The sequence below is a fragment of the Hirsutella rhossiliensis genome, assembly GCF_020360975.1.
Source record: "Hirsutella rhossiliensis strain HR02 chromosome Unknown scaffold00009, whole genome shotgun sequence".
In the NCBI taxonomy this organism is placed as follows: domain Eukaryota; kingdom Fungi; phylum Ascomycota; class Sordariomycetes; order Hypocreales; family Ophiocordycipitaceae; genus Hirsutella; species Hirsutella rhossiliensis.
Genome location: NW_025408675.1, coordinates 3,226,293 through 3,244,064, shown reverse-complemented (window position 1 = coordinate 3,244,064; position 17,772 = coordinate 3,226,293). Strand labels below are relative to the sequence as shown.

The window sequence follows — 17,772 nt, the reverse complement described above, 5'->3', positions numbered from 1 at the left end:
TTTAACTTCCAGCTCCAGTACCGTCCGGGACGGGAAGCAGTGGTGCCAGACGCGCCTCTCGCCGCGAACAGGACCGACCAAACGAAGCGGATCACGAAGCACGAGATATGCAGCTTATTCCAGAAGCAGCCCTACGTACCTACGTCGGAGTAACGTCGACTCAAGCGGGAGAAGGCGAAGAAGAACACACGGTTTTCCACGACCCAGAGCTACAACAATTATGGCAGCAAACGGCAAACCAGGATCCAGTCTTTACAAGCGTTTATAACGCGGTACGAAACGGATCTCGGTCCTCGACCCCAAGCTTAAGCTGAAGGTACAAGTCGCCGAGTGCTTTATTGATCCTCGGGGCACCACGACTACGTGGCTTATGGGTGCCAGGCGCACCGATCACGACAGAAGCAGCAGCCAAGGCAGCACCGCTAGAGCAGGAGTCGCTAAACGAATTACGGGGCTCCTTAATCCAGAAGGTTCATGACTCCCATGTAGTAGGCCACCCGGGACGGGAAGGGACGATAGAAGCCGTATCCAGGGACTTCTACTGGCCGCTAATGCAACAGCATATCCGACGTTTCTTGCGTAACTGCGATGTCTGTGTCACGGCACCAACCTGGGTTCCGTCACGTGCATCCCTGTACTTAGTCTAGACTCTGTTCCACCTCCGTAGTTTGCTCCTCACAGCACAACATAGATCTTCCTGGCATCCTAGGTCTGCCCCGTGATAGTTTGTGCTGTCTACTATCGGCTGCGCCGCCATCCCGATTGTACACCTAACCAGAGTTTTCCCATTCGACACCCCAAGTCCCACGCAACGAGATCACCACGCCGCGAGCGGCCCAGCCCTACCTCGATCACTGGAATTTTTCCCGCCCTGCCAAGACCATGATGAATCCCCAGAACCAGGCGGGCGCAACCTCGCCGACGCTATTCATGATACCTTCCCAAACATCGCAGCTGCCCTTCACCGGGTCCAAGCTGTGACTGCTCCAGCCTCGCCTCTATGCTCCAAGACCCAACAGACGACATGTACAAGAACCAGGTCGAAGCTCTCTGCCGCGCGGCCGAGAGCGCAATGGACCACTTCATCAACCAAAACGCCAATCTAGAGAGACGAATCGCGGAATTAGAAACACACCTCGCCCAAGCCCAAGGAACACCCTGACCCAAGACTTTGTCACCCTCGCCGATGAACTAAGAACTCTGCTGAGCGCCAGACCAACAGAATTGCGCCCTGAGTCACGCCCCGTCGAATGATGCCAAACCCCAACCCATTTGAAGGCGATGAGAAGGATGTTAAGAAACGCCAACAGCAATATGTCAACTGGCGCTCTCGTGCTCCGAACTTTTGCTGTGGATAAGAGTTTTTGTCACCGATTTTATCAGAATCCAACACATCGCTGGCCTGCTTGGAGGATCGGCCTCGAAGCTCTACCGCAAGAAATTCGATTTCATTATTGAACATGAGGAAAACTAAGCCATATGGCCATGGCAAACCCATACCGACTGCCTGGCGGAGATGAACAAACAGTATGAAACGCTTGATCTGACACTTTCGGCTTCACAAGCCTTTGATAACCTTTTGATGGGCAAGAAACCCTTCCAAAACTTCATCGCTGACTTTGCCGCCCTGGCCGAGGAGTGTGGAAAGACTGAGACCCAGAAAGTTGAGTCCTTGCAGCTCAAGGTCTCTCAGGAACTCGCCAACGAAATGACGCACCAGCTTGTCCGCCCTGCTAGAGACAACTCTCTGAGTGGTGTAAATGTACCAGACGATCTACGATAACCTGTTGGCCAAGGACCACCAGGACAAACTGCGCTCAGGACGTCTAGGTAGTCGACCCTACCAAGGCCAAACACACCAGCAATTCCAACAACGCCAACAGGCTGACGCTGGCGACCCGATGGTTTTGACGCTACGCGCCGCTAGACCTACGAGGAGGACTCTAATAATAACCTCTGTTTGTACTGCAAAAGCCCGGCCACTTTAAAAGCGATTGTGATGAAAGAAGCAACGCAACGCAACCAGGCCTTTGGAACATATAAAACTAGCTATGGGCAGTGGAGAATGGGATGGGACACCTGGACAAAACCACCGCCCCTACAATTACCAAGCCAGCCAACAACACAACCCACCAGCCCCAATTCCTGCGTATCCCCAGCCTTTCCAAGACTGCGATCCTCGAACAAGGCTATATTATAGCAGACGAGGAAACAAGGACTACACCAACCCACTCCTCTGTCAACACCCCAGCCTCACTTGAGCACTGGGAAAGAATAACCTCCGCCCAGAGCCGCGGACGGAGGTCAACGAAGGAACCAAGGATGCCGGAATGGATACGTCGCTGTCTCTCGAGCCACAAACCTATCAGACTTAGGTCAATAGACAGCAAATCTCTACTCATTCAAGCTACCTTAGTCCCCGCGCATACCGACCCCATTGAGGTGACGAGCCTTATTGATAGCGGATGCTCTGCACGGGCATTTGCGGACCGTAGCTTTGTCAAGACCCGGAATATCGTAACCCAACCAACGCCCACAAACGAGCCCTCCTCCTCGCCGACGGGAAACCGGCTGGCTCAATATCGGAATACTTCATTGCACCAATATTGATAGGATTGCACAATGAGCTCTGCCTATTCTTTGTTACAGACCTCTCCCCGGACACCCCTATCATCCTTGGACTCCCCTGGCTGCAACGCCACAACCCAAGCATCGACTGGTCCAGTATGTCCCTGACATTCACATCCCCATACTGTCACAACTTTTGTTGCCCCCAAGGAGTTCAGAACGCATCTGCACCGGTGCTGCCCGACCCGCCCGGCAACTACCACGACCTACCAATCCCGGGTGAACCAGCCCGACGAGTCTCGTTCGACCTACCAACCCTGGCAAACCAGTCCGACGAGCCTTGTCCTACCAGCTCCAATTGTCGAAGATTCAGAGGACGACCATAGCAACTGCTCCAGCACTCACACATCAGTCCTCAACGGTCGACGACTCAGAGGACGATACTAGCAACTGCTCAAACACTAGCGAAGATGCCCTGTCATGACATTTGAAGCAACGCCAATATCTAGCAAGCCAGCGCGACGAGTCTCATTCTATCAGCCTCCAACAGTTGAAGACTTAGAGAATGATAGTAACGACTGTTCCAACGCTGGCGAAGATGCTCCGGTTATGACATTTAAAGCAACGCTGACCCCAGGCGCAAATCACTACCGTACCTGCAACCCGAAGAATCACCAAGGCCCCGAGTGCCGAGCCCAGATGATCCCCAATCAGCCGAGAACTAAACCAGCCCCTCGTATGACTGCTGGCAGCCGTCATACAAAGAAGCCACCACCAAGACCTCCGCTACCTCCACTCAGCGTGCCACTTCCAAACCCATCTCGCGACACCGCCCTAGAACCATCAGACCGACCAGACCTATCGAACATACGGCTTACAAACGCTACAAACTTCGTCCATTCTGCCGCGACCCAACCGTTGAGGCGATGAAAATGACATGGGATGAGCTTGATCGACTGGATAGTAGTCGCCAGCAGATGAAATACCGCCTACCTGACCTCCCAGAGGAATATTATAAAATGGTAGTCCTTGGTATAAGCAGCAAAAACATGGACTTCAGCTGGAAGGAAGCAAGACAGCTCTTTCCTAATGAATTGCACGACTTTGTTGACGAATGCTACTCACCAGCCCGCCTAGCCAAGATCACAGATGCCGATATCGAAAAGTTCATGAAAGGCAAGCCGGAGCGAACAGCGGATGACGTCTTGAAGAAGCTCCCGATATGGCTCCGCGACCTCTACGATGTGTTCCTACCTAAGCTCGCAGACAAACTTCCCCGCAGCGCTCATGGGACCATAAGATAGAGCTCTGACTGGAAAAGAACCTCCGTACCAAAAGACACGCCCAATGAACCACAGGAACTCAAAGTCATACGGAAATGGCTGGATGATAACCTGTCTAAAGGGTTCATACGGGAGTCCTGAGCCTGCTGTGCAGCACCACTACTCCTTGCCGCGAAGCCAGGAGGTGGTGTCCGATCTGCCAGGACTACCGCGGTCTTAACAACATCACCATAAAGAACCGCTACCCACTGCCTTTGATCCGTGAGACTCTAGATGCCCTATGCAACGCCAAAGTCTATACGAAACTAGACATTATCGCCGCATTTAACAAAATCCGCATCGCCGAGGAGATATATGGAAAACAGCCTTTATCACACGGTTTGGCTTGTTTGAAACATTGGTTATGCCGTTCGGCCTCTGCAACGCCCCAGCAACCTTCCAGAACTACATCAACCATACCTTATTCGACCTTCTGGATAAGTTCTGCACCGCCTACCTTGACGATATCTTGATATATTCAACAGATAAGAAGCAACATAGGGAACACGTCCGCGAGGTAGTCACACGACTTCGCGATGCAGGCCTCCAGATTGATATCGACAAATGCGAATTCGAAACAACTAGGACGAAATACCTTGGGCTGATCGTTACGCCTGGAGGTGTCGAGATGGACCCCGACAAGGTCTCTACAATCCTCAACTGGAAGCCACCAACAGCACTCCGCGACTTACAAAGATTCCTCGGCTTTGCAAACTTTTATCGCCGCTTTATCCGTGACTTCTCCAAGATCACCCGGCCATTAAATGACCTCCTGAAGAAGAGCACAATCTGGTCCTGGAGGTAGAACACCAAACCGCCTTTGACCGACTGAAAGCCGCATTCTCCGTAGCACCGGTTCTAGCCTTATATGACTATAATAGGAAAATCTGTACTTGAAACAGACGCCTCGGACTGGGCGTCTGGAGGAGTCTTGTCCCAGTATGATGATGAAGGCGTACTGCGACCTGTAGCCTACTTCTCGTCAAAACACTCGGCCCAGGAATGCAACTACGAGATCTACGACAAGGAACTACTGGCGATCATTAAGGCTCTGGAAGAATGGAGGCCTGAGCTTCAAGGGACCCAAGAACCCTTCGAAGTCATCACGGACCATAAGAACCTTGAATATTTCACAACAACCAAGGCTCTAAACCAACGACAAGTCCGCTGGTCCGAGTTCCTGTCAGGCTTCAACTTCCGTATTGTTTATCGACCAGGCACCAAAGCCGTCCGTCCAGATGCGCTAAGTCGAAAGCCAGAAGACCAACCCAAGCGCGCAGACACAAACGACGACCGCATTAAGAACCGCCAACGGACCATTCTGCCAGAACACATCTTTGACCCAGAGGCCCTGGCTGAACTGCCTCGAGAAGTCAAAATTCGACCTCGCTGCCGCCCCGATAGACGTTATCATGCCAGCCATGGACAAACCCATCGATGAACTGGTCGATAGAGCCTACGAAAATTCAGAGATGGCCCAAGACATGCTGACGGCCCTGAGAGACGCATCAACCCACCGCCGCTGGCCCAAGAAATGGCGAAAGGAACTTCGCGTAGCAATGGCAGACTGCTCTGTCATTGGGAATCGCATATACTACCGCGAGAAGCTCTTCATACCACCCAACGATCAGGAACTAAAGACCCAGGTTATTTACCGTACGCACTCCACAGGCCCTGCAGGACACCCCGGGCGGATAAAGACAATCGATTTGGTTAGCCGAACTTACTGGTGGCCACGCATAACCCGAGACATCGAGGAATATGTTAAAGCCTGCGAGCTGTGTGATCGGGTCAAAGCCTCAAGGTCGGCACCCCCAGGATTCCTCCAACCACTGCAAGTGCCATTCCAAGCTTGGTCAGATATATCCATTGACTACATCACGCCCCTGCCAGAATGCGAGCGCCATGGCAAAACATACCAGCATGTCCTCGTTGTTGTGTGCCGATTGACAAAGATGCGCCATTTCATCCCAGTTGTAGGCCTAACAGCCGAAGAACTAGCCTCTGTCTTTATCAGCCGAGTCTATTGCCTCCATGGCACACCCGACAATGTCATCTCCGACCGCGGTTCCCAATTCATCTCCGAGTTCTGGCGCCAAGTCTCCGACCGCCTAGGAGTTCGACTCCGCCATTCTTCCGCCTTCCACCCAGAGACAGACGGACAAACGGAACGGATCAACGCAGGCATCGAACAATATCTGAGAGCATTCATGAACTTCCACCAAGACGACTGGTCGACTGGCTCCCTCTTGCCGAGTTCGCCACGAACAACGTTACATCTGAGACCACGGGAGTATCACCATTCTTCGCTAACTATGGGTTTCACCCCAAACTCGGCACTGAACCAACCAAGCCACTGCCGCCAAACCAGTCCGCAGCCCAACGACGAGAGTTCCTCAAAGCAAACAACATCGCCGACCGCTTTGAGCGTATTATCACTCAGCTGAAAGCCCTTGCAACCAAGCCGCCAGACGCTACGAGGAGAACGCCAACCTCAATCGAGAAGATGCTCCTCAGTACGCCGAAGGTCAAGAAGTCTACGTAAGCACGAAGAATATGAAGACAAACCGGCCGATGAAGAAAGGAGACGACAAGTGGGCAGGACCATTCCAATTCTGAAAGTCTACCCTCGTTCATGCTTGCTTAAACTCCCGAGGAATGAAGATCTTTCCTGTGTTCCACAACTCGCCCTACGACCGAAACCAGAAGCAAATGGTCTACCCGGCCAAGACGTTATCAACGAGGCCGAGTCAAAACATCCGAGGACGAGTCCTAGAACGCGATGACGAGACAGGAGAACTAGTCGAAAATGGCTATTTGACGGGCTACTAAATAGCCGCAGAGACGTTGATGGCCTACATTACCTAGTCAAGTGGAAACACTATGACCCTACCTGGCAACCGGCTAGAGACCTCAAAGGACATAACCAAGTACTCCTCGACTTTCATAGAGTTCACCCAAACAAGCCAGGCCCCCGGTCTGCAAGAAGTAAAGGGCACAACTATATACTTTGTGCCCAGGCCGCTCTTAGTCGTTTAGGCTGTTCGAGGACGAACAGCCGTTTGGGAAGGGGGTACTGTCACGGCACCAACCTGGGTTCCGTCACGTGCATCCCTGTACTTAGTCTAGACTCTGTTCCACCTCCGTAGTTTGCCCTCCTCAGCACAACATAGATCTTCCCTGGCATCCTAGGTCTGCCCTGTGATAGTCTGGTGTACGAAGATATGGCGCGAGCATAAAGGGTCTACTAGACCGCTACCGTACCGGACCGCTTCTTCCGCCAGATACAGATGGACTTTATTACGGACCTCCCTTGCGAACGGTAACCGCTGCTCTGGGTTATCAGGACCGGCTAAGTAAGGAAGTTATACTCGAACCGATGCCAACGATGGAAGCGGAAGCATGTGCAGAGCGTTTTCTATGGTGCTTCGCCCGCTACCACTGGTGGCCCGACGCTATAACGAGCGATAGGGGCTCGAATTGGGCAGGCCGCTTTTGGAGGCACATGTGCAAGTTACTGGGGATCGACCAGCAGCTAAGCACGGCGTACCACCCCCAAACCGACGGAGGCCCTGAGAGGATGAACCAAGAAGTACAGGCATACCTCCGCGCCGTGATTAACCAGAACCAGAACGACTGGGATAAGTGGGTTCCCGCGGCTCAGATGGCGTTAAACGGTCGGGTCAATACCTCTATAGGGATGTCCCCATTCTTCGCTATACACGGCTATGAGCCGAAGTCACCAGTTCCCCTCGTTACGGAAGCATATGCGGAAGAGTATCCTCATTCGCCAGAAACCAGGGCAAAGAAATTTGTTACCAAACTACAACAGATTACGGACCTCTGCCAAGCATCAATGGCGACAGCTACGCAGCAACAAGAACGCTTCGCTAACAGACGACGGAACGCGGCAGAACGCTTCGAAGTAGGCGATAAGGTTTGGCTTGACTTACGGAACTACGCGTCAGAGCGACCTAAGAAGAAGTTCGACTGGCTGCACGCTAAGTATACGATAAGCAAGGTACTCGACCCACACGGTTGAACTAGCAGACCTCCGAGGGGCTGCTATAATAGGTTCCACGTCGACCAACTCCGGAGAGCGGGGACGGACCCAATGCCTGGTCAGCAACGCACAGACGCTCAACCCCATCTATCCAAGTAGACGGGAGGCTCACCAAGTAGAGGAAATACTATGCGCTAGGTGGAAGAGAACCGGCCGCGGCCGTAGGCGGGAAGTCCTTGCGCTCAAGGTTGGCAAGACCCGACCTGGACCTCATACACAACAGACAGACAGATGCCTTAAATACGAACAGAGATACGGCCTCTCGAAAACGATGGACCATACCAGCACCGACGAGTGGCAACGGAAGCACAGCCGGCCCAAATCCAGGGCAAGTCGAAGGAATACAACCACAGCTGCAGATACAGGGCAAGAGAATACGCGGACCACTACGGGCTAGGACTAATGGCGACGCCCCGTCGATAGTAACGGCACCAGACCCTATAGACGACGGCCCTACGATCGTTGTAGAGGGGACCAGGAACAGGAAAAAGGGCACCAGCGCCAGAGAGGAGTAGGGGGCTAATGTAAGGGGCTACGCCCCGATGTGTAGATCTGGCATGGCCAGACTAGTCACGTGCGAGCGCCACGGACACGACTCCTAAAGGAGCGATGTAGACACGTCTCCCTTTACACTCTTTGTAGCTCAATTTACATCAATTACGCCCAGCACCTGTGCAACAGTGCTGACCCTGTAACATATAGGAAGCCATCGCCACTTCTACTTCCCTCTCTCCCTACCTCCTCTCTACACCTCCGTTCAGCTCCTTCTTCCTTCTTCCACACCGGGTGTTTTTAGCTTCCTAGGTCCCTCTTGCTAGCGCAAGGTTTATGAGCTGTCGAGACGAGCTCCTCCAATCGCCAAACTGCGACGTATTTCATAACCCTCTGACATGCCCCTCTCTTTGAGCTGGCACAACAGTTTGCGTGCATATGCTAAGTAAAGACGCTTCAATCAAGGGCGTTGAAGGGAATGGGGGGGGGCGGGGAGCAGGTGGCTCGGCGCCTCCGTCGTCTTTTCGGGAGGTGTAACCCTCGGCTAGAGGGCGTAAGAGGCTCGCTTGAAGTTTGTTCAACCAACAAGTGGCTGTATACCGTTCATTTAGAGCTGAGGGTGTAAAGAAGAAGAAGTTTATTTGATGGCCCTGGTCCATGGCTTTATATATGAATAATGCCAGGCATCTCGTGATAGAAGGTATTAATTACCTAAAAGGCAAATAAAGGGAGATTCGCCGAATAGAGATTTAACAACAGCCGAATAGCAATACTTTTCCCGTCCTCTCCTTCCGCTACATCTCTCCATGGCTGTGAAGCATGCCACATGTGATCCCGGCCAGAGCAAGCCTGCCGCCGTCTGCATCCTCACTCGTCTCCCGAGTCCCATCAAAGCCCATCTTCGGAACCTCTTCAGTAACCGCCCCTGGGGCAGTTTGTCCGGAGCCCCTTGTAGATTCCGTCGATCTCGCTCCGGCTCCCAACATCCGACTGTGTTTGGGTCGCGTTGACGTCGACGGGCCCGTACAGGAACCAGGCGCTGAGCGGCTGGGCCAGCACGCCGCCCCTGCTGCGGCTGCCGGCCTTGGACGCCACCTCGGCGCGCGCGATGCCGATGTTGCCCGCCAGCACGTACGCCATGCTGCTGGTGCCGGGCGTCGGGTAGTCGAGCAGCTTGAGCGGCGCCTTGGCGTAGCCGACGGGCAGCTGGTTGAGGTTGGCGCGGTAGGTGATGCCGTCGAGCGTGGTGTCGCCTCGGCGGCCGGCACGCCCGCCGGCACGCGTACGTCGCCGTTGGACGACCAGTGCATGAAGCCCGTGATCCAGCCCGAGATGTCGTACTCGATGGGGCCCGTGCCGCACGTAAAGACCTTGTCGGCACGCACAATCTGCTTCCAGAAGGCCTGCACCTGCTTGCTCTGGGGCTCGTCCCACGTCTTGACAAACATGTTCAGGATCGGCCGCAAGTTCTTGGCGTACTGCGACGGCTCGGCTCCAAAGAGGCGCAGATTCTCGAGCTTGTCGAGCAGCGCCGCCCAGTCGTCCCTCTCGCCGAGCAGCGTCACCGACGGCAGCCCGCAGATGATTCCGCCCGTAAACTTAAAGTACTGCTGCATGAGCCCCATCATGAGCACCGTGGCCGTCGTGTTGTCGTTGGCATTGCTGGTGCTAAAGCCTGGCGTGATCCAGTTCTCGAGCCAGTGCGTCTTGACCCTCTTCTGGATCTCTGACTTGAAGCCGTCGATGACGCCCTGCCATGTCCACTCGCGCACCACGATCTCCTCCTGGCCCTGGAAGTTGACAAACAGGTGGCGGAGCTCCTCGGCGTGCTTGGTCATGTATAGGTTGAGCTGCGCCAGGATCTCGAACCAGACCACGTCGGGCCGCAGCACGAGGCTCTGGTGCTGCGCCCACGCGTCAATGGCACCTCGCACCAGGCTGTCGGACGAGGCATAGAGCTTGCCGTTGGCAATGGCCAGGTCGTGCGGCGAGTCGGCGTAGGACGAGACGATGACCTTGGCCTGGGGGCCCGAGCCGACGGGTTGGATCTCCTCCGGGCAGCTTTGCTGGAAGAGCTGCAGCGCCGTCGACGCCGTGCTGGCCGTCTTGAGCGGCAGGGGCTTGACGTCGCTGACCGAGACGACAATGTCGGCGTTGGCGACGCTCGACGTCAGGCCGAGGAGTAGCAGTGGCAGCAACATGGCTCGCTGTTGGACAATGCTTGAAGGACTTAGGGAGGGTAGATAAAGGGCAAGTTTTCTCGACCTCCGATCTGAAGAGAGGAATCGGAATGTTTGAATGTCTTGGACTATGGCCCAAGCTCGGCTTGTAGTTCAAACGGCGGTTGAGCTGAAAGGCCATCCACAGCGGCCGCTTTATATAGGCCACGCTCTCATGGTCGCCGCCCGTCCACGACGGTTGGACTCGGTTCAACAATGCGTGATGGCTCGCCTCGTCCGGCTCGAGAGCATCATCCCACGCTTCCGGCTGGCCTCGGGTCGGCTCCCAGACAAGGCGGGCTGAGGGCGTGGTGAGAGCGAGCACGAGAGAAAGCCCGTGACACGCGATGATGATGGAATGCCACCACCAAGGGCTCGGCAGCAGCATGCACGGGTCCATTGTCGACATGCATTGGCCGATTGCAGACCCGCGGAACATGAGGGAACCACCATGTGCTTTCCAGCAGACGGCGAGTTCGAGACCGGGGCATGCAAACACGCAGCAAGTCTCCGTCACACCAGGCAGCTCGACTGTGGGAGGCATTTTTCAGCAGCATGATGCCGGCCAGCGTTCCAGAGCCTTCTGTGTCTCGATATGATGGATGCCGGTTCGCCCCTTGACGCCGGACGACTTAACTGGAACCACAGCCATAGAGTTACAGTTTGGCTGTCACACTGTTGGGAACTTTTCCGCATACAACAGTCTTGATAATTGTGACAAACCGGCAAACCGCCTTGCATTTCGCTTGCCGGCTGGATGTGAGAGGCCCGCATATACGAATGCATCGAACAAGCGTCGGGCTGCTTCTGCCAAATCCACGGACAAGGCAACAAGTCCTGAGTGTATGGTGACTGCTAATATGGTGTCGACGACGCATATCATCGATCTCTTCCGACATGGCCCCATGCCGTCTCCTGATGGTTCAAGGCGAGCGGGGGGAAAAAGTCCGTCAGGCCCGGGTCCTCGGGGTTCATGTAAGCCAGAGCCGTAACGGCTGCAACCCCTTCGGTGGAGAGAGAGGAACAGCAAGGGGACGCGGAAGTCGACCGGCATGCAACAGTGACCTGCGCACATGTCTATTCTATCATGATGGTTGCCGAGCGGGGAAATGCAAGACATGGGACGGGCGAGAGGCAGTCGTCGATGTGGATGCGGACGGTTTACGACGGCTGATGCAGATTTTTCCAAACTGCGAATGGGCTTGGGAAAAGTATACCATGTGTGTGTTTGCTGCCATGTCACGACGCAGAGGCGGCATTGCCAAGCATCGTCGCCATAGAGCCGTGATGCGACAACAAAGGGACCCGAGCAGAGGCTCCGGGCGGCTGCAATTCTAGAATAGCCCAATCTGCCGACTGCAAAATTCCTCCCGCTCCCAAAACTTGGTTGCGTCCGGTGCGCCCTCGGGCCGTCGCCGTGCAACCCGGAACGCGAGCCTCGGATAGAACGCCTGCGTCCATGGCACTGAGAGGCGTGAACAGGGTCCCTCTCGAGCGTCATTGTGTGCGTCTTTGGCAGAAAGGCGGCCCTGATCTGGTACTTGTCCATTTTGATCTTTGGGATGCGGCGTCTTGTCGGAGTCGAGTCAGTGCTTGTTTCGCAAACGACGCCCTTCGGCTTTACTCGTATCGACGACCCGGTGAAGCATTTCAGAGCTGTGTGATTTCCAGTCCAACTCGGCAGCCATCCGAATACTTATCCCGGCTCGACAAAATACCATAGATTGACTAGCGACGTTGAGGGGCCGTGGCAAAGGACGTCCGCACTGTTCCTCTGCCGTCTTCATCCAACGTCATCGAGCCCAAGCCAAGGGGCCGAACTCTAGTCCCACGGACATTATCAACACGGCCACGGCCATGTCCGAGTCTGCTTTTAATGCTCGTCGAATATTCGTCCTCGACCAAGCCTCCAAGCCCCTCCCTCGTCCCGCGCACCCTAGTAGTCTCGGTATCGCACCTTGCCATCTTCTATTTCATACGCTTGGGCCTTGTTCCTGGTCTAGGACTTTCCGGATATAGTCGTCGCGTCGAACTCCAGCTGTAATTACCCATAAGTTCATGGCCGCCTGCCTACATGAAGCGGTAATCACTGTACACCAAGGCAAAGTCATGCTATTACGACTCCTCCTTTCGCGTGATACGCCTAGTCAAGCAACTGCCATCGTCGAGTCTTCTTCCGACGCTATTGTTCATTGACGTCAATGGCCTGCTGCTACGTCGGGGGTTCATGACTTGGCTCAGCCTACCTAATCTAACTGCTATACTCATCATTATGCTCCCCAGAGATAGAGACTTTTACCGAGATTGCTCAAGCGATCCCCGCGTTTGACTCCAACTGGTCCGTTGACAAATTGGAAATGCAGCTTCTAGGACTTTCGGACTCCCGACTTTGGGAATAATTCAAAGTGACTTATTTATGGGATCAAGAAGTGGCACGCTCCTGATCGTCGCTCCTCAATCCGACCGCGCTCACCTCAGTCCGCCAATTCTATTTGCGGGCATCAGCGTGGAAGAGCGAGCAGGGTAGGATCGTAAGTTGAAGCGTATCACAAGCGCTTCTCGAGAATCCTTCAACCCCGTGTCCTTGGCAAGAGGCTATGTCGTGAGCTATACGGAGACGCCTTTCCAATTCAGGCCCTTTTTCAACATGGAAAAGGTGGTTGCATTTGGGGCATTGCAATGTCATTACAGGCTACCGAAATGTCTACCCCGTATGCTCGGAGCTCCAACATCCATTCCCAAGCCCTCGGGTCTTTTAGCTAACTTGAAGATGTACAGACACAAGCCGCCCGATATAGAGAGACCAGGACACTCACCCTGATCCTGACTTGACCGGAGCTCAAATCGAAAGCGGTGCTTATAATACCTCCGAGCTCGGCAGAAACCTGGCAGCAAAGTCAACCGCGGCCAAGACAAGAAGAAGCCGCCGGATACTCTTGTCGATTATCACGCGTAGCGTACAGTCAATATCATCCCCGACGCGCTGTCCAGTAGCTCTGGCCAGACGCTGCTGCTGCTATAAATCATCGGGCAAGAGACCGCTCAGGGCTCCAGAGTTTTTCTGCCGGGGGTCGAGTAAGCCGTCGACTCGCGATTGGGCTGGGTCGAGTGACCAAATCACCACACCCTCCAGCCCCCAACCCGCTCTTCACGATGCATCCGTCATCAACTGCACTGTCGGCACTTGCGCCGAGACTCCCGGACCCTACCACCTTCCCCTTTTCGTCGGCCCGTCCTCTGCTACTGTGGGAATGGGGGCCTGCCCGCCTCCTATGATCCAAGCTGCCGGGTACCGCACCACGACCTTCCTCTTGGGGCGTAGCACGGGCATTTCAGCGTCACGATGGAGCTGTCCACGTCTACGAGCGCCCTGGAAAAGATACCAGAGGCATAACATGGTACTGGAGAGGTTACGACTCTCAAGACTCTGTGCGAGCTCGACGTGCATATTGGGCATGTTTCACGTCATGGAAAGCCGCTTGATCGCACGGCTTGCTTTGTCTCGTAGACTTCGCTCAACAAAATCCACCAGTGGCCCGTCGCTCAGAGTCCACCTGACAGCCAGCACCCACGTTCATATTAGGCTCGGCCAGCTTGTAAGATCACCTGACGGATATTCTACTCACAATGGGCACAGAGGTTAAGATATTGATTCCATTTCGTAACACGCCAATTTGTCCGTGACACGTGTCAAGAATATGCACTTGTTTCATTGCCCGGGCAGTCTCTTAGGCTTTCAATGATCAAACTCCATTTCCGTACCGAGCGCCTTGCCATCTGACTGTAGATAAAAATGCACATAAAAGCAAAGCCACGACGCTTCAGCCCATCCCGTCGCGTGCCATCTCCCAGGAACACAACGTCTGGTGTCAAATCTTGGGACCCGGTCGCCGTTTGTTTGACGACTGGCCTTGGAGTCAATTCTCGGCGCTGTCACTCTTGACACGCTTCACCACCTCGACAAGCTGCGGGTAAATCTTCTCAGACGTTTGGACCCCGCAGACTTTGGCAACAATGTCCTCCGGTTTGCTCTCCGACATGATCTTAGCCAGTTCCTTGGACTCTTCATCCTCCTCCACGTTCTGGAAACGGAAGCACATCTCAACGGCATCGAGCAGGTACTTGATGGACTGGCCCTTCTCGGCAAGCTCCGCAGCGGGGCCGATGAAGCGCTCCTTGCGCGAGAGCTTGCGCAGGGGGGCGCGGCCGACACGCTCGACGGCGTCTTCGAGGTGAGGGTTGGCGATGCGCTTGATAATCTTTTCCACGTACGCCGTCTGCTGCTGCTCGTCGATGCCGTGCTTGGCGACAATCAGGGTCTTGGTCTCATTCAACGCGCCCCGGACCTCGGCCATGATGTCCTTATCCTGGAGGGCATCGTAGACGGTGCGCTTTCTGCGGTTGTAGCCGTGGTAGGCGGCCGTAGCGTGGCCCGTGTTGACGGTAAAGAGCTTACGCTCAATGAAGGGTTGCAGGTTGCCGACCCAGTTGACGCCCCCGATGGGGGGAATGCCAACATCCTCAAAGGGCGTCCTGTCAACCACCCACTCGAAGAACTTTTCCAGCTTAACATCAAGGCCGGCGTTGGGGTCCTGGGCGGGGACAATTCTGTCAATGGCCGAGTTGGCATACCGGGCGCGAAGGTGATGAGTCTCGAGGCGAGCGGGATCCGTGTTCGTGGGATCCTTGATGTGCTGGGCGAGGGTGTCGGTGGCACCGATGGCATTCTCGCACGCAATGACGTGCAGAGGGTTGGCGTCTTCAGAGCGGCGGTCGATGGCTTTCGCGAGAACTGGAGCAATGAACTTGAGGATGTTGGGGCCGACGGAACAGGTGGCAATGTCGGCAGTCCGGAGCTCCTCAATCAAATCCTCCTCGTGCGTCTTGGAGTTGATGGCGCGGTAATTTGTGATTGTTTGCTCCGTGGTGCCCTCGACACCAACCTCGATGACCTTGTAGGAGGGTGGCATTGATCTTGTCGATGAGCGAGTCCACAACGTCGGCAAAGACGACTTCGTAACCCGAGTTGTGGAGGAAGCAGGCGACAAAGCCGCGGCCTGGAGATAGCAATGTTAGTGCCCACGATGTTCACTTGTCTTCTTCCGTCCCAGAAGTGTTAAGAGGAAGCAAAAATTGTGGGAGGTGACGTACCAATGTTGCCGGCGCCAAAGTGAACAGCCTTCTTGCCCATGGCGAAAGATGAAGCAGAGCGGAGACGGGAGAGGGGTTGGTGATTGGGGCGGATGAAGCCTGGCGAGAAGCAGTCGGTGAGAGGTCTGATCAAGATGCAATGGCGATGTAGAGAGAGGTTGATGGAACGGTTGGGAAGAGGCAGGGAGTTGCAGACGGTGCGAGAGACGGAAGCGGGTGAGCGGTGGGTTTATATAAAGCAGGGGAGGGGGCGGGGGGAATCGGACTCACGAGAGGGAAGGGGTGCTGGCGGTGTGTGTGCCGTGCTGGATCTGCACTGTATGGGGTGGCAGACGACAGTAGGCTGGGACCGGGCAGTGGTGACGATATTGGCGGGGAACAAAGGGGGCTGAGTGGAGGTACTGCAACATCGTACTGCCTGGCCCACCGCGGGTCCAGAAGCGAGGGCAAGTAGCGGTACGGGGCCCATGTTTCTGCCAAAAGCTGCTGCAGAAAAGGGCAGGTGGGGTTCGGGCTGCCCTCCCTTGGTGCGTGCGAGTCAAACCAGGCGCCCTTGTATGTACTCCGTGCTCGGCCACGGTAAAGCCCCCGATCCGCACAGTGTGCACAGTATGCACGATGAACGGACGGATGGGGTTGAAATGGCCTCTGCTGTTGCTCAGTCAAGGGGGTATCTGGCGGTGGTGCACACCGCTCAAAGGCAGAGCAGGCAGCCTCATGCCGGTTGCCCTTGGAACGGGTGGGTGCAAATCATGGTCATGATGCCCGTCACGATGCAAGCAATCGCGATGTGCCTGACGTCGTGTGGAGGAGTAGCCCGCTCGGCGGCCTCTGCGGCCTCTGCGCTGCGCCGTGTCTGTCTTTATGCGACAGTCAACCCAATGCAATGTTCTCTTTCCCGTCTCCACCGAGTTGTTGGCCGGCAAGTTGCCCTTTGTCGGAACCATGGGTGAATGCATCGCTGGACATGCAGAGGTCTGTCGGGCCCAACAAGAACACTGAGGTGGCACAGCAAAGCCCAATGGAAACTCGCTCGGCCGGGCGTTACCGGAGTATAGGCTCTCTGCTCAGGGTGCCGGCTTATTAGCGTCTACCTCGCTTCTTGCTCAGACATGGAAAAGACATCGGACCCCTTCAACTTAGAATTTGTTGGTGCCCGTGCAAATATCGCCGCCAATCTACTGTACAAGGCATGTACGCATACAAGCTGCCGATACTGTACTGTACATACGTCCGATCGACTGTGCGCCAACACACTGTACACCTGGCCTGTTGCCCATCGTCATCAGTGGAGACTCATCAAAGCCAGTCGGCAAGGAATCAAATCCATTCTGGGAACCGATTGTCGATGCAGAAAATGGGCATGGACGCAAGGTGGCATGCTGCACCGTGCTGTACTGTACAGCTGAAGGTACTGCTGAAGATGCCCTCGAAGAATACTACTTGCCGTTGCCGGCCTGAACTACCGCCAAGATATAAGCGCTCACCACCATCACCAAGCTGAGGCAGGCTTCTCCGGGTCCTCGCTGTTCCGTTCCAGCCGCTCCATCGTCATCCCCCCCTCTCCACTTTCCACCCTCAGCTACCTGAAGTACGAATATTCAACATCGACAGCGACTGAAGCCGCCGCCCAAAGCAGGGCAGCCCAAAGACAACACCCAGATGCCACAGTCGCCATCTGCGCCCAACAAACAACAGACGACTTGCAGCGCTGCATGCACGCACCCACCAAGCAAATGTTGTTTGGGCAGCCAGACGGCCCCGCAGCGGGAGCGTCCCAAAGTCCCTGCTGAGAATTGCCCACTCGCTGCCACCGTCAACGTCAACGACAATGAAGAGCCTCGCCAGTCTCCGCTCGAGCGACCCTGAACGTTTCAAATATAAACATGACCCAAAATTCCCTCCGGACGTGGCCTGGTGGTGTCATCCGTGGTTTCCTCCATCGCAAGCGCCCGCA

The 17,772-nt window shown here is 55.1% G+C and overlaps 3 protein-coding genes across 3 annotated transcripts; 1 reads left to right on the top strand and 2 right to left on the bottom strand.

The window, feature by feature from the left end:
* Nucleotides 1-7,278: 7,278 nt before the first annotated feature.
* Nucleotides 7,279-7,932, top strand: HRG_08310 (integrase core domain-containing protein; the record flags this gene model as incomplete). Its single annotated transcript, XM_044866781.1, has 1 exon — nt 7,279-7,932. The coding sequence occupies one exon, from the start codon at nt 7,279-7,281 to the stop codon at nt 7,930-7,932; it is 654 nt and encodes a 217-aa protein (XP_044718670.1).
* Nucleotides 7,933-9,357: 1,425 nt separating this feature from the next.
* Nucleotides 9,358-10,646, bottom strand: HRG_08309 (uncharacterized protein; the record flags this gene model as incomplete). Its single annotated transcript, XM_044866780.1, has 2 exons — nt 9,358-9,651; nt 9,732-10,646. 2 exons carry the CDS (start codon nt 10,644-10,646, stop codon nt 9,358-9,360), a joined length of 1,209 nt encoding a protein of 402 aa, XP_044718669.1.
* A 3,935-nt stretch (nt 10,647-14,581) lies between these two features.
* On the bottom strand, nt 14,582-15,855 carry HRG_08308 (mannitol-1-phosphate 5-dehydrogenase; the record flags this gene model as incomplete). Its single annotated transcript, XM_044866779.1, has 3 exons — nt 14,582-15,616; nt 15,678-15,721; nt 15,816-15,855. 3 exons carry the CDS (start codon nt 15,853-15,855, stop codon nt 14,582-14,584), a joined length of 1,119 nt encoding a protein of 372 aa, XP_044718668.1.
* Nucleotides 15,856-17,772: the final 1,917 nt, after the last annotated feature.